The 16,553-nt window shown below is 38.5% G+C and overlaps 1 protein-coding gene across 1 annotated transcript; it reads right to left on the bottom strand.

Annotated features, from left to right (window-relative positions):
- Positions 1 to 1,393: 1,393 nt before the first annotated feature.
- On the bottom strand, positions 1,394 to 3,857 carry LOC131626234 (uncharacterized). Its single transcript, XM_058897071.1, has 2 exons — positions 2,950 to 3,857; positions 1,394 to 2,865 (listed from the first exon to the last, which is right to left on the bottom strand). Exons 1-2 carry the CDS (start codon positions 3,855 to 3,857, stop codon positions 1,401 to 1,403), a joined length of 2,373 nt encoding a protein of 790 aa, XP_058753054.1. The 3' UTR covers positions 1,394 to 1,400.
- Between the last annotated feature and the right edge of the window lie 12,696 nt (positions 3,858 to 16,553).

The raw sequence follows: 16,553 nt of genomic DNA on the forward strand, positions 1-16,553 counted from the left end.
GATTATGATGAATGATATGTGGGGGTTATGGTTGTATGATTGCCTCTGTTTTGTGTGTTGTGATTGTATTGTTGAATGTTGAAATTGATTGACGTCGGTGAATAAGGTTATAAGAGTTCAATCAATGGTTGTGGGAAATTAACCTAGGGTTTATAATTATTATTGAGGAATTATTTGTATAAAATTGCTAGATGTTGGTGGAGTATAACTATAATATTGCTATGTTTCTGTGATGGTCGAAATTGAATTGTACTGGAATCGAAGGAAGAAAATTGAGTTTTAATTTTGTTGGAAGATGCTGTCAGCGAAGGTAAGCGCCAAGGTTTGGACGCGGAGCGAACTGAAGGTTTCTGTGGTGTTCGCGACGCAAAGAGAGGTTCGCGGCGCGTACTATACGAGTTTTAGAAATATGTTTTGATTTCTAGCTGTTGATGTTTTATGTTGGTTGTTGGGATCAAGCCTTAGTAGGATTAACTTGAGAAGAATTATAATTATTATTAGTGAAGAAATTGGTTTAAATTAATTAGAATATTATACCGTTGGAATTGATTAATTTAATTAGTAGAAACTATAGTGATGATTCTTAGTGATGAGATATGTAGTTAATGGATTAAGTTGTATAAAGATGGAATTGGTGTGAAGAAGAATTAGTAGTAGTAATAACGATGATATATGTAGCAGGCTGAATTAGTAGCATAATTGGATTTAATAATAGAATAAACGAATAGTAGAATTGAAGAATTAGTACCTAGATGTTTAGGGGTTGTTTTGTAATGATTAAGTTGATGCAATTGTTGCATGTTTAAGTTGTTGTTTTCGTTGCTGTTGCTCTGGTTGTTGTTGTTGATACGTTGATTAAGTTGCAGATCTTATGACCAATGTTGTTTAAGTTATTGATGATGCATTGATTAAGTTGCAGGTCTTATGACCAAGGTTGATTAAGTTGTTTGTGGTTGTTGCATTGTTGTGTTGTGACGTTGTGGTTGTTGTTGCATGCATACATTTGCATTGTTTAAGTTGGCCTTGATGGCACCACGTTGAAAAGTTGAAGGCTTATGCCTTGGCCTTAATGGCACCACGTTGAAGGCTTACGCCTTGTTGAAATGCCTCAATAACCTGGCATATGTTTAAGTTGGGAGTTTTACTCCAAATGGTACCACATGCATTTGCACAGTTGAGTCGCATTTGAAGTTGTTGTTGTTGTTACGTTGTTGTTGTTATTACGTTGTTGTCAGTGGCGGAGCCAGAAAAATTATTAAGCCTGGGCAAAAATTTAAATACCGCTAATTTATATTATATATAATATATAAATAGTCATCAATCATAAAAGAGACTCGTCAATTGGTCAACAAAAATATAGTTTAAAATAAAAGAGATAAACATGATCTTACAATAGCGGGTTAAATAAAATTACGAGGCAAATGTCCTTTCCGAGACTTCTTTGCGGTGAATGTTCGAATAATATCAATATCATCAAGTGACTTGAATATCTCTCGCTCGGTGTAACATACCATCAAGTCATTGAACCACACATCGTTGATCTTATTGCGCAATTTAGACTTGATAATCTTCATTGCTGAAAAAGCTCTTTCAACGGATGCTGTCGACACCGGCAATATCAAAGCTATCTCAATAAGTTTATAAACCAATGGAAATACCAAATGTTTCTCAGTTTGAACCATCTTCATAGCCAAACTTTGTACATCTTCACAAGTGGAAAATGAAGCATTTCTTCTCACTTGAAGCACATAAGTTTCAAGTTGATCCCTAATTGTTCCTCGGTCATCATCAGAAAAGTCTGCATGATAAATATCAGCAAGACGAGCAAGCTTATCAATATCAAACTTAGAGAAAGAATTCTTGGGGTCAAGACATGAGAAGCAATCAAGTATAATGTTACTTCCTTCACTAAAGCGGTGATCCATCTCCACACATATTTTATCAATAGCAACATAAAAAATCTCTGCACGGTAATGATGAAGATTAGTGATAGTCCTCCCTTCTGCTCTTGAACGACCCCGAACTGGTATTTCATCATCCATATTTGGTATCGGAATACTTTTAGCAACACAAAATCCTTGGACATCCGCAAAAAAATTATTCCAACCACTCTCTCTCATTGTACCCAACCGAGCTTTGACAACATCAACTAATTCCATGGCATTCACAATATTAAGATCTTTTCTTTGCAATACATTTGAAAGCTCATTTGTGATACCAAATAACTTTAACATTAACCTCAAAATAAATGCAAATTTAAAGCTCTCCATCTTTTCTATCAAACCTGCTGCTTGAGATGGTCCACGTCCATCTTCATCAACCATACTGAGCACCTTTAACACGGAGGACCACATTTGATCCAAACGAAGCAATGTAGTATGATGTGAACCCCATCTAGTATCCCCGGGTCTAGTGAGACTAGATGATTGGTGCAAGCCCCTTCCTTTAGATATCTCACAACTCTCAAGTTTATTTAAAATATCTTGGTGTTGTGCCTCTGTCAAAGCATCCCTCCTCTTACAAGATGCACTTGTTGTATTCACAATCAAGGCGATGTACTCAAAGAAATCATGAATAGATGAGCAACTACTAGTAACAGACACAACAACCAATTGCAAACGGTGAGCATAACAATGGACATAGAAAGCATAAGGGTTTTCATCTAGAATTTTTCTTTGCAAACCATTAAATTCACCTCTCATATTTGAAGCTCCATCATATCCTTGCCCTCGTATCCTTGAAATAGATAACGTGTACTTATCAAGAATACCATAAAGAGCATCCTTTAATGACTTAGATGAAGTATCGGTGACATGATGTAGAGCAATAAATCGTTCTACAACATTCCCTTTGTCATTCACAAACCTAAAACAAATTCAACTAGTTTACTAGGTGGCATAGATAATAATAGGTAAGGAAAATTGGAAATTGGAAAATTCAACTACTAACCTCAACATCACCGCCATTTGCTCTTTGACGGATATATCACGTGACTCGTCAATAAGCACGGAGAATTGTCTATCACCAAGCTCTTTCATAATCACCTTGGTAACTTCATGTGCACAACACATTGCAAGCTCCTTTTGAATGTCTCCGCAAGTCATAGTACAATTTTTTCCACCACGGTCAAAAGCATCCCTCACTTGTTCATTCTGAGATTTTACCCAATCTACCATCTCTCTAAAATTTCCCTTATTTAGCGAAGTAGAGGATTCATCATGGCCACGGAAAGCCATGCCTTGTGCTATGAGATATCTTGAACAATCTAAAGAACAAGTCAAACGAATCTTATACAATTCTTCTGATTCCTTGGTTGCTTTAGCAAACTTACTTGTCACACTTTGCCTTTGATTATTATAATCATCGTAGTGCTTGACACATGAGTTGTGCAAACTGTTATGACTACCAACATGACCTTTCAAGCCTTGAGATGCATGCTTCCAATCTCTATATCCGCTTTTAGTGAAGACTTCAAAACCAAAGTGTTCGGCCCTCCCGGGTTGCTTAAATAGAAAACAATAAAAACAATAAGCTGCATCCTTTATCTCACTGTATTCTAACCATGTATAATTCTTATACCATGATTTACTAAATGCTCTTTTAACACTTCCAAATTGAGTACGAGGAAAGCTTGACAAATCTGGTTGCATTGGACCCTTCAATATATATGCCCTCCTCACTTGGTCTTGAATATCTGGAGCATACTCACTAATTTGTGTCCTACAACCTGGATCACGCACAATCTCATTTGGATTAAACTCATTAACCACATTATTAAGCGGTGGTTCTAATTCGGCTTCCGGTTGCACAGCATTCACATTCTCAATATTTTCTCTATCAACCAAAAATCTCCTCATCTCTAAACAAAAGATAAAATAGTTAGTAAATTTATAAATAATCTAACCTATAATGAAAAGATATCAACAAAGAAAATTAATTTATTAATAACCTAAATAACAACAAAATCTAAAACCAATTTATAATGAAAACTAATTTATTAATAACCAAAATTACAACAAAATCTAAAACCAATTTATAATAAAAACTAATTTATTAATAACCTAAATTACATCAAAATCTATAAATGAACCACCTACAGTCTCTAAACTGATATTCAAAACACCTAAGTTTGACAATGTCATGTGAAGAAGCAATGAAATTCAAAACAATTCATTTGATAAAAGAGCCACTACACTACAGTACATGAAGTGATATTGAAAATTAAACCATTAAGTAGATAATGGACCCACACCCACTAGCCACTACTATACATAAAAGGATATTCAAAATTTATAACTAATTTGACAAACACAGTAAGACGAAAAAGATTATAAATCAATTTTTAATGAAAAGCTATTTAGGTTAGTGGACAACACAGTAAAAACACAGGAACAAGACAAAACTATTTCTCCAAATCCAATACGGCGGAGAATCTTCAACAGAGTAAGAAAATTAATTTGACAAACAGTAAAGCTATTTCTCCAAGACAAAGCTACTTTACCGTACGGCGGAGCGGAGGGATGTGATTCTTTTCTTCTTCTCTAGCTGCGTTTGTGTTCCTTATCCTTGCCCTTTTTATCTTTTTAATTTTTTTTACTTAACTTTAATAATATATTATAACTTAAAAAAAAAATTGGGCCAGGTGGAGCCCGGGCATAGGCCCACCCTGGCCGTACGGTAGATCCGCCCCTGGTTGTTGTTATAAATTGTTGTTTTTATACTTGTTGCTGATAATTGTTATTATACTTGTTGATAAATAATTATTATAATTGTTGTTTGAATAAGTATGAAGTGGTGAAATTGTATGATCTAATCTTAATATATTATTTATCATACGCTTGTTTATATTGTTGGATATCTCACCCCTTCTGAATGATGTTTCCCTACCATGGGAAATGGACAGGTACTCAAGATAGCGGTGGAAGTTTGAAGTGATTTTATGAAGTCTTTAGTTACTGTTAGTTCGAGTTGGGTCTTGCTCTGATATGTAGCACTCGGGGGGATGAACGATTGTCTTTTAATTGTTGTTATAACTATAGGTTGTTAACTTTTAAGTGGAATTTATGAAGTAATATGACGTTGGTGAAGTTGTTTTAGTTTAATAAAAATATTATGCGAAGTGAAGTTGAATAATTGATATTATTATTATTATTAATAAAAGTTGTTTTATTTTTTAAAAGAGTAAACAGGTTTTATCGTTTCATCCGAGTTATGTGCTATGTATCTATGATATATGTGATTAAGTTGTTTGTTGTTTTACGTTGAATGTGACATCCCAATTGTATGTTGAATTTCCTCACTCTGATTTTATTAAATATTCGTTGGGTAGATTTGGGGTGTTACACCCCTGAGGGTGATCGGACTTTGAAACATTGTTGCCTCTGCTCAATGGAGTTCGGAAGACAACTCGCCCTTCGGGAGGAATAAACTTTTCATCTGAAGTTCATTGCGGAAACTTTCTTGATGTTAAGCACTTGTTCATATGCAAAGAATCTTTATTATGAGAAATATAATTCTAATGCAAAGAGTATGTTTGTCTTGAAGTTTAAAGAAACTTTATGAAAAGATGTCGTAACATCGTTTTTTGTTAGAAAGATGGTGTGATACCAACCCAAGCAATTAGCGGATCTCCTAGGAGTCAGCTTACCGTATTCTCGTGTATAATCTGCTTTCAAATTAACCCTGCTTCAATTAGGACTTTTAAGGGTTGTAACGTGGCCAGGTTCACGGTTTAAGGAAAAAGGATTTTTAGGCTCAAATTATTTGGTGCCCACCCCCTTCGTGATGTTCTCCATTTCTAAGTTCAGTTAACTTGACACGAGCATTCATCTTTCAAGAGGAGTCTGGAAATGATTGAGGAGTCAATGAGGTATTCTGGACACGGCAATCACTTCACCTTTCTTGATCCCCTGATTTAACATCACACGACTTTGTCCTTGATTAACAATTTCATTATTATTTCCTCTTTTTTTTCTTTTTTTCTTTCTCTTCTTTTTTTTCTTTTTTTCTTTCTTTTTTCCTTTCTTTCTTTTTTTTCTTTCTCTTTTTTTCTTTTTTTTTCTTTCTTTTTTTTTGACAAGTCGTGTGATCCCGCACTACCTCTGCTTTGTTTGAAGTGATTGTGACTGCCTGAATTCTTGGTAGATGAAGAATTACCATTGTGGTATTGTCATATTTTGGCCTCCTGATGTGAGGGATAAACCACAGCGGTTTGGGTGTTGGTCTTGACCTCCTGATGTGAGGGATAATTTTGATGTCTCGACCTCATGCGGTGAGGGATAAATTTGATGGCTTGACCTCCTGAGGTGAGGGATAACTGTTGTGGATTTGGCTTTCCTCAATCTGTTGAAAGATAGCCATTGTTATATCTTTAGATGTGTGCTCCTGATGAATTTTGAATGCTCGATCAGGTCAACTGAATACTACCCGCCCCTGGGTTGAATGTTAGGTTTTTTTTTATTTTGAGAAAAGAAACTCCTACTTCGAAGGCTCAGAGGGGTTAACAAGGGTTTCACTCCCTTATATCTCCAGTGTTTGGGAATTTGAAACAATGCCCGTACATCATCAACAGGGTTCTACTCAAAAGCATACCATTTGAGGTTTTTGGTATTATGTTCATCATTCTCCCTTTGGAGTTATCCTGCTTCATTAACAAAAGTTGAGTATCACAAAAAGCATAGAGAAACATATAAGAGCAAAAGCGAATGGATTTTTTCAAGACAAACATATCCAATGAATTATGATTATAGTTAAAAAATAAACAAACAAGTTTTGCATGCAACAGTATTGAACAAAACAAGAAAACTTAAACATGAACATGCATGATGATTCAGGAATTGCCAATGTTGAGGAGGTCCTCTCCGTATGGACTTATTGCTTTAAAAGATCCGCTGAGTCGGTGGAGGACTTCAATTCTGGCCTTCAGGTGCGAATGTGATAGCTTTTGAGTCAATCAAGTCTTCTAATTTGTCTCTGAATGACTGACAACCTTCAATCAGATAACCAAATTCCCCAGCATGGAAAACACACCAAGCACTAGGTCAGAACACTTTAGATCACATCCTGGAAGAAGATTTCGGCGAGGCCATACAATAGTTGCAAGTGTCCAGCTTTTAGGGATTTGAGCCATGCAAGTGGTGCACAAACTCAAGATACAGGGCGTCTTGCTTATCCCTCCGTTGGGAGCCCTAAACAACAGCGAATGGAGTTTGTGAATGCTTTAGGGATTTGAGCTGCCAATGATGCGAACTCAAGAACACGGAGTCTTGCTTATCCCTCGGTCGGGAGCCCTAAATATGGCTGCTGAAACAGAAAACACCATCATGAATGGAGGAAACTTGTATTACTATCAGCGAGCAACAATAACCTCTGACGCTTGGTCATCAAAGTTGTTACTTGGAACACACAACAGTTGTTGGGAAGGAAGCCTCTGGTGGTACCAATTGCAAGTGATTTTCATGAGTTACTCCTCGAGGAAGAACAAACATTCTACTTGCAGCAAATGAAATGGGATTGACCAGTAGAAACCATTATGAATAAAATCAAACATCTCTGCATCGAGCAAGTCCTGGACTCTTTGAACCTCAATACCTCGCAAGGCATGACTATATGATCAGGTGCCCCCAGAATGGAAAACACCGAGTATTGTCGTCAAAATCAAGAGAGCTATCTGTGGTGAGAAAGACCCGAAGCATAAATCTTAACCAACTGAAATTCACGAATCTTAACCAACTGAGATTCCAACAAGCAGTGAAACAACTTGACATAAGGGCATGGGGATCTCGTCAGCTTGATTCTCATATTTTTCTTTCGTCTCTGTTGACAAGAAGATGATACTAGAAATGAGACTCCAAGAGGAGGAGGTGACTCAGGATATGAAGCAGAACCTTGAGAATGAGAGGTGTCTCTGCAGAACACTTTTGATTATTGTCTGGAAGAAGATTGTGGCGAAGTCACATGGAATTTGTAAGTGCTTTAGGGATTCGAGCAATGCAAATGGTGCAATGCTCAAGATAGACAATGTCTTGCTTATCCCTCGTGCGGGAGCCCCAAGCAACTTCAAAGACTTGTAAATACTAACATCACGGCCAGGCGCCCCAGAATAGGACTCACACCTAGTGCCCTCGTCATCTAGCTGAGAACTTGTAGACATCCACATAATACGGAGCTTAACCAGTTGCAAATAAAGCAATCATGGAAGCACATGAGCATAAGACCTGAGAATCAGATAAAATTGTCTTTCAGTCCTCTTCTGTCTTTGCTAAGAACATACCCCTTGAATTCACGAGAGAAAAAGAGATTAACCGCTAACGAGGAGCTTCTGAAACCGCAAGGTTGTGGAAGAGATCCATGAAGTGCTCCCTGAGTTTGTTTCCCCACAAAGTTGTTCCATGACTAATCTTTGAACACACAATAAGAACAAATCAAATCTTTGAGTCTGAAGATAGTACCAAATCTGAATAAGAAATCCTCAATCTTGAACACCTGTTATGCATGAGATGTATGAGATGCATGATATGAATGCAATGCCATGTTCATTCAATTCCAAGGAATCCTCGTGTTTTAATTTTTTTAGCAAACAAAAGATGGAAGAGCTCGACACGAGGCTTAAAGATATGATTCCTTGGAAATGAAAGGAACATGTATGCTAGTTATTTTTTGTACATCATTTTTTGGAAAGTAAATATGCAATGATGCAAAGTGGTGGGACTTTTGATGTCTCCCACCGGACAAGTCTGGATTTCCTCAAAGTTACACGATCCAGGTTCAAAAGTTCGGCACCATTTCAGAACACCCCATAGATCACGAGCCATAATCAATAGAAACAGGACCATAGTCATCATAACAGGAACAAAACCACTCGAACAAGAACCAAAGTAACCCTCGAACAAGAACAACGGTAACCCACGAACGAGGACAGCGGTAACCCACGAACGAGAACCAAAGTCACCATCAATGTACCTGTTAAGCAATGATTGATTCCCGCCCCACTCACGGGTAAATCTAGGCCAAGGTAGGTCAAAAAGCCAACAGAGGATCGAATGTAGGCGCTATCATACGATATTGCCTCATTCCACCAAGCTCTGCCCGTGGATACGTGATCAGATCATTCAGGCATACGCCTTCTGTCCGTCACGGCCACTCTAGTCCTAGTTCCTAAGGTATCACTCATGACCTGGGTATTGGGCCTTTTACCTCTTGAAACACCCACCCACAGATAGAAATCCAGACAGTCCAGAATATGATGCAGAAAAGTAAAAGCGCACATAGAATGCAATGCAAACAGGTAAATATGCAAAGCAGTAAAAACACCCAAAGATAAACACACAAGCGCTAGGATCGACTCGCTAGGTCCGGACCAGCAACAGGTCGAGACGTCCCCAGCAGAGTCGCCAGCTGTCGCTACCGCGAAAATTAACAGAGTCGCCACTAACATATTTATCCTGAAAAGGAAGGGAATGCCAGCAAACCACAAAACAAAACAACGGTCTCACGACCAGAGAAAAAGGGTAAGGGAGTCGGTTACGCGAGGGGAAGGTATTAGCACCCCTCGCGCCCATCGTACTCGATGGTATCCACGCCTATGTCTAAATCTATGGGTGTGTAAGCAAACTAACGCTAATCTGGACTAAAAATGAATGCAGAATGTAGGGAAAAGAAAGGATTATGCTCGCACGGGCCCTACCCCGCTGCCTACGTATCTGTTTTGCAGAATCAGAGCTACCGTAGCTCGGCTAACTAATTTCTGTTTGTTTTGTGTTTTTTAGGTGAACGAGTTACATTCACACTCCGCTACTCGACCTTTGGAGACTTATGCTGGGAATGGAGCGGAAATAACAAGCTCTTAAGAAAAGACAATCAAAGAGTGTGGTTTGTGTTTTAAAGAATGCATGAGGAAGACCTAAGCTAATGGGGAAAGCTTGCTACCTAATGTTATCATACAAAGGGTATAAGTCTAAACTAAACTAACAACCTACGAGGGAAAAGGGAAACAAACAATGAGCACACAAACGAGCATCCGCTCGTAAAGCAAACAAAACCAACGGTACTGACCGAATGGTAGAAAAGCGGTCCCGCCATAGCCAAGGGGAGCAGCTCAACCCAAGTCAACCAAGCATTAGACCTCGCGAAAATGATCGGGCCATAGACAAGAGGGCGGACCCCTCTCAGCAACCAAGCCGTCACGAATCGTAAAGGAAAACGGTGCGTGCGTACACCGAGCATCAACGTCGAGCGACGTGAGCTATAGGAAAGGCGGGGGTCCGGCTACATGAACCCTTTTCCTGACATACTCGATAACAAGATCTTGTGCAGGTTCAGAAGCAATCAACGCGTAGCATGCGCTTACTGAACGGACTCGATGAGACTAGGCGGGGGTTGATTGTTAACCCTTTCCGCGTGCCTTCCATGAGGACTTAACGGAGTGCCATATAGGACTTATTACACCGTGACTCCCTGCCGCAAAGCACAAATGTAAACACACCAACAAAAACAGAGCCTCTTTCGAGGGCTTGGTCAGATGCATGTCTAAGTCCTACTTCTCATGTTAAAGGATGATGCGAGAAAGCGGTAAAAGGGACCAGGAAACAATACCTAGCGGATAGCAAATCCGCAATGAGCTTGCAAGCGTAAGCAGAGAAGAAACTTCACGTAATCTAACATCCATCAAAGCCAGGAGTCCAGCATAAGCATCAAAGCGATGCAGTGTGAAAATAAATCACAACCGCTATGTGGTGCGTATCAAACACAACCACACAAGCAACCTGCAAGAGAAACACAAGCCAGACGATACAGGAATATACATCTCAATGAATGAGAGATCAGGTGAATCGCATCGGTAATAAGTTCGTGTCCCACAAATAAAGTGGAACACAACACAAGTCAAGTCGCACCGGAAGCGTGCTCGTGTCCCACAAATAAAGTGGAACACGAAGCAATCGAAGGCCCTCTCGAAGTACCTCGCACATCTCAACAACCAAATCAGTAATAACAAGGAAGCATGCACCGACCATAGAAAATAAGAGAAATTAAATTCTAAGTAAATTCTAAAGCGAAATCTAACAAGAGCAAATTGTTTTTTGTGACATTTTCATCTAACAATAATAGAACAAAACTATGTAACAAAAGCATTTAAAATCTAACAAAGAAAAGATATTTTTTTATCATTTAGAACAAATATAGAAAACAAAAAAAATCTAATAACTAGAAAAGAATACATGTTTTTTATTTTTTATTTTTTTACCAAGCAAAAACTTAACAACAAAATATTCGATTTTTATGTCATTTTTATCACCTAAAAAATATAGGGGAAAAAACTATGTACAAAAAGCTATTTCTAACATGAAAAGAATGGGCACAAGGGGTTCAGGTAGAAAATAATGGTGTAAAGAATGATTCAGGCGCATGGCCCAGAGATGGAGCCCAAACAGAGTTTTTTGTCACAAGCTTTCAACACCAAAAATGAAGGTGCAGCGGGCCTAAGGGAGGTGTGATCAGCGAATTTCATGGAAATGGCCCAACAATTACATGGATTCATATTATTTCCTAATGATTCTAGATTATCATCCATGTTAAAAACAATTATGCTCAATTAACATCAACTAATCATAATTAACAAAATAAAGAAGACGTTAATAAGATGAATTAAGGAAGGATTTAGGGTTACATGTGACGCTCTGAACTCATTTCCCTCTCTCTCACGACAAAGTACACGACGGCGTTGGAGATCTTCCTCTCCGAGCCTCCCTCTCTCGATTTCTTTCTTCCATTCACTCTCTTCTCCGGTCAAAAACTTCCGTCTCTCATCTCTCTTCGCATCTCTTCTCTCGAACAAAAACATAGCGGCGGAGGTTTTTTTATCGGTCAAGACCTCCGACGACATCACCACAATATCTCTGCCGTCTCCCGTTCTCAAGTCTCAGCTCTCATCAATAATCGATACGAATCAAGCTTCTACCCCGCCTCTCAAGTCTCCGATTGCTTCCGCTTAAGTCCTCTCTCGAACTCATCTCAGTTCTCTCCGTTCAAACTTTGTCTCAAACTCATCTCCGCTTCACTCTCGCCTCAGCTTTCTTGGTCTTCTCCTCCGATTCATACTTCCTTTCGTCTCCGATTTGAATCAATTCTCAATATTCTCTCCGTCTATGATGAAGCTTCTATTGAAGATTGATGTTGTTGCGTTGTAGCGTGAGGATTCGGTGATGCAGAATTGTTGATGAAGAGTTTGCGATGAGTGTAGAAGATGGAGAGGTTTGCTTCGGTTGAATCTCCTTCTCTCCGCAAAAGTTTGTTATATGTGAGTTCCCATTCTCAAATTCTGTTGTGCTCTTCTTCCAACTTCGGTTCTGAATTTCTGTTATGCTTTTTCTTTTTCTACTTTCTTGTGTTGTATGCAAATTCTGCTGATTCTGTTATCGAATTGAGGGAGATGAATTGAAGATGATTATGGCGGTGATTCACGGTTGAGGAATCAAGAGAAAAGGTTTTGTTGATTTTCAGAGTTGGTTCAAGGTTGTGCGTTAAAGATTGAAGAACAAGATTCAGAGAGAAAACGGATGAGGGATTGGAGTTGGTTGAAGAGAGAGCAGGGTTGAAGGATTGAAGAGATTCTTGAAGCTTTTTGTTAGCGATTTTGCAGATTGATGGTGAAAAAAAGAAGAATGATTATCTGGTTTTGACTGAATCGATGATGAAGAAGATTGGAGATTCAGAGAGAGTTTTTGGCTGAAAGTTTGTTACGTTTTCTGTTCTCAATTTCTCTCTTATCCAAAATTCTGTTATGGTCTTTTCTTCTTATACTCCCCGAGTTCTCTTTGCCAATCTGTTATGAAGCTCCTTCTGATTTTTTTCTTTTGCTGAGCTGTGTATCGGTTTTTTTATGCAGGCTGCCGGTTTTTTTTGTAGGAAATATGAAACGCAGGGGCGGTTTTATGATGGCTTGTGCGGAACCAGTTTCAATATGGTGCAGAATTGATGCAAGCTTGTGCATGATATTTTTGGTAGATAATGTTGTAATGGATTTTTGTATGGATTTTGTATGGACTTTGTATGAATTTGGAAACGGAATTTGAATCAACACTTGCATGAATATCTTTAATGAATAAATCTCGATCAACTTGCAAACATCAATGGACCCCTAACTCAATCTCGGCTCCTTAATTCAAACCAAACTTGTACGATACACCCTCAAGAAATTAGAAGCATAATGGCGTCTTGAACATAATGCTCTCCTTAAGCCCATAACCTTGTATCATGACTTATTTCTTTTGCAATTCACCTCACAAACCTTTTGACTTAACAATCTCAAAACAATGCAAACTCTTTAATTTTTCTTGATTTTTGAACGACGAAATAAACGCCATCCATAACTTATAGCTCAAATAAAGAGGGCAAATTTTGGGGTGCAACAGCTGCCCCTATTCAAACTTCTTGAACCTGACGAGTCAGAATTGAAAGTTTCGAACCGTTGATGTGGAAGGAGATTGAATATCCGAATGAACTCGAAAATTTGCACTCTTGATCAATAGAAGATTCCATCTTGCATGAAGAAGGAATGTACCACCCCGCAGGCGAGGAGAAAAAACTTCAATTGACCTGGATAATTAAATAAGCTCCAACTTGCGATAAGAAGGAACAAGCAACCCCACAGGCAGGGGGAAAAAGCTTCAATTGATCTGGGCATTAAATAAGCTCCAACTTGCGATAAGAAGGAACAGGCAACCCCACAGGCAGGGGAAAAAAGCTTCAATTGATCTGGGCATCAAGAGAAGGCACATCTTCGAATGATCTGGGTATCAGACGTAGCAGATGTCTTCCGAACAGGAATCGGGGATAGATGTCTAAGTCGATCTGGGCATCGAAATGAGATATTCCGGCTGATCTGGGCATCAACGGGTAGTAAATATCTCTGGTCTGGGCACCAAGGCGACATCTCCATCTGATGCAATTAAATCATCAGGCAGATATTCCAACTGATCTGGGTATCAGCGGCTTGCTCCTTCGTAAGATCGACGAGATCCGGAGGCGGTTCCCTCAACTGAAAGTCTGGTTTATCAGGAATAGGAACAATATCTCTTCCGAACTGTGTACGCCGGGAAAGGAAGTCTTTAAACTGATCTAGGCTCGATGCTAGAAAATAAGTAGAACAATCCTCTTCTGAATGAAAAAGTCAATCAGGTAGATATCTCCATCTGATCTGATGATATCAGTGGCTTGCTCCTTCGTAAGATCGACGAGATCCGGAGGCGGTTCCCTCAACTGAAAGTCTGATTTATCAGGAATAGGAACGAATATCTCTTCTGAACTGTGTGTGCCGGGAAAGGAAGTCTTTAACTGATCTAGGCTCGATGCTAGAAAATAAGTAGAACAATCCTCTTCTGAATGAAAAATTCAATCAGGCAGATATCTCCATCTGATCTGGGCATCAGTGGCTTGCTCCTTCGTAAGATCGACGAGATCCGGAGGCGGTTCCCTCAACTGAAAGTCTGATTTATCAGGAATAGGAACGGATATCTCTTCCGAACTGTGTACGCCGGGAAAAGAAAACATCTTCAACTGATAGTAAGCATCAGGACTGGGCAGACGAGTTCTTCTTCTGAACGAAAATAAATCGTCAGGACATAGATATTTCCAACTGATCTGAAGCATCAGCAGGCTAGCTCCTTAGGAAGATCTTGGGAGATCCGGAGGCGGTTCCTTCAACTGAACTAGAATCAGGATAAGAACAAATATCTTCAACCGATTTGAGGGCATCGGGATTAAGTAAGCCTTCACATAATCTGACGGTGTCAAGATAAGGAGACAAACTTCTTCTGATTTGGACATCAAGATAAGCGCCTGTAATGATTAGGCGAGTTGCTCTTTGGGAGGCATTTTGAAACTTGATAACTTTCCTGTAGAAAGAAACAAATATGTTATGATTTATGCATGATGCATGTATGAATGTTTGTATGAATTTGATAACTTTTGTATGGATTTTGTATGGACTTTGTATGAATTTGAGGTGAATTTTGTATAATGATGGTTGTATGGACCTTTGAATGGGAGTAATGAACATTTGAATTTTGTAATGAATTTCCTTTCTTTTTGATTTCAATTTTTTTAATGAACCATATTGACTTTTGGAATGATGATGAACATAAAGATGCGTGGATGTTGAATAAATGGCTGAATGAATTTGGAAACGGAATTTGAATCAACACTTGCATGAATATCTTTAATGAATAAATCTCGATCAACTTGCAAACATCAATGGACCCCTAACTCAATCTCGGCTCCTTAATTCAAACCAAACTTGTACGATACACCCTCAAGAAATTAGAAGCATAATGGCGTCTTGAACATAATGCTCTCCTTAAGCCCATAACCTTGTATCATGACTTATTTCTTTTGCAATTCACCTCACAAACCTTTTGACTTAACAATCTCAAAACAATGCAAACTCTTTAATTTTTCTTGATTTTTGAACGACGAAATAAACGCCATCCATAACTTATAGCTCAAATAAAGAGGGCAAATTTTGGGGTGCAACAGACGCCTACTTAGGTAACTGTGCTAATCACTTCTTTTGTCATTATTATCTCTCCTCACGTCATGTAACATTAAATGCCATTCATCATTTCTTTTATTGTCCTTCTCGTTTTTATATCCGTCAAACGTTTCCCTTCCCTAGAACATTTCCTTCCCCACATTCCCTCTATTTATTTCTCCATTTCTTTGCATTCTTCAATCAATCTCTGTGCTCTCTCTTTCTTTCTCTCACCTTTCTATGAATATCTTTTGTGAAAACCCTAGTTCATTCTTCATCGATCTAGCGTTCATCATGAATCCTTCGCCTAGTTCCCTTCATCAAAACTTTAAACCAGTTAAAGAAACTAAGTCTCAAAAGTGGATGATCTATTTGAATAGAACGGATGGAAGGGTTAATCGGTTACAGGATGAGAAACATATCTCGGGATGGCATTCCAAGTTTTTCTCAAGTTAGATCTCTTCCTTGATGCTGTTATCAACCGTTGAAGAAGAATTTCTTGAGATATTGGATGAAGTTATGTTCCATAAGGACTTAACTTCTATGTTAAGGGAAAGCCCATATGAGAATACGCTCTCTCCTGGTGAAATGTTCTCAGTTCCTCTTTTGTATTCATTTACTTCTTTCTCTGGGAGCTGCTCAGGCATGCAGAGTTTCAAGCTTTCATGGCTGAACAAACTGAGAAGACCGCAGGGATTCATGATATGCTGGCTTAGATTAGGACTAGGCTAGGGTTGTAGTCCTTATGTCTTTGTAGTTTTCTTTCCTTGTTGCATCTGTTATTCTGCATACATCTTTTGTAATCCTGCTTGTTTAAATCAATGAAAAGTTTAATTCTGTTTCTATCCTTTGTCGTTTTCTATATCTAAATCTTTTATATTCTTTTTGATGTTATGATAAAAAGGGGGAGAAAATATATGATAAATGATCTGATTAAATATTATCAGTTACCAGGTAAAAAGGCCCCACATTTCTAACAGAACTTGCAAAGTTCTATGCCTTAAGTTGTGTTATTGCAGGAATCGAA

Source organism: Vicia villosa, unplaced genomic scaffold (assembly GCF_029867415.1).
Source record: "Vicia villosa cultivar HV-30 ecotype Madison, WI unplaced genomic scaffold, Vvil1.0 ctg.000278F_1_1, whole genome shotgun sequence".
Taxonomy (NCBI): domain Eukaryota; kingdom Viridiplantae; phylum Streptophyta; class Magnoliopsida; order Fabales; family Fabaceae; genus Vicia; species Vicia villosa.

Coding starts and splice junctions, on each gene's coding strand:
- LOC131626234 (XM_058897071.1), bottom strand. CDS start 3,857: ATGAGGAGATTTTTGGTTGATAGAGAAAATATTGAGAATGTGAATGCT. Junction 2,866..2,949: donor CAAATGGCGGTGATGTTGAG/GTTAGTAGTTGA, acceptor AATTTGTTTTAG/GTTTGTGAATGACAAAGGGA.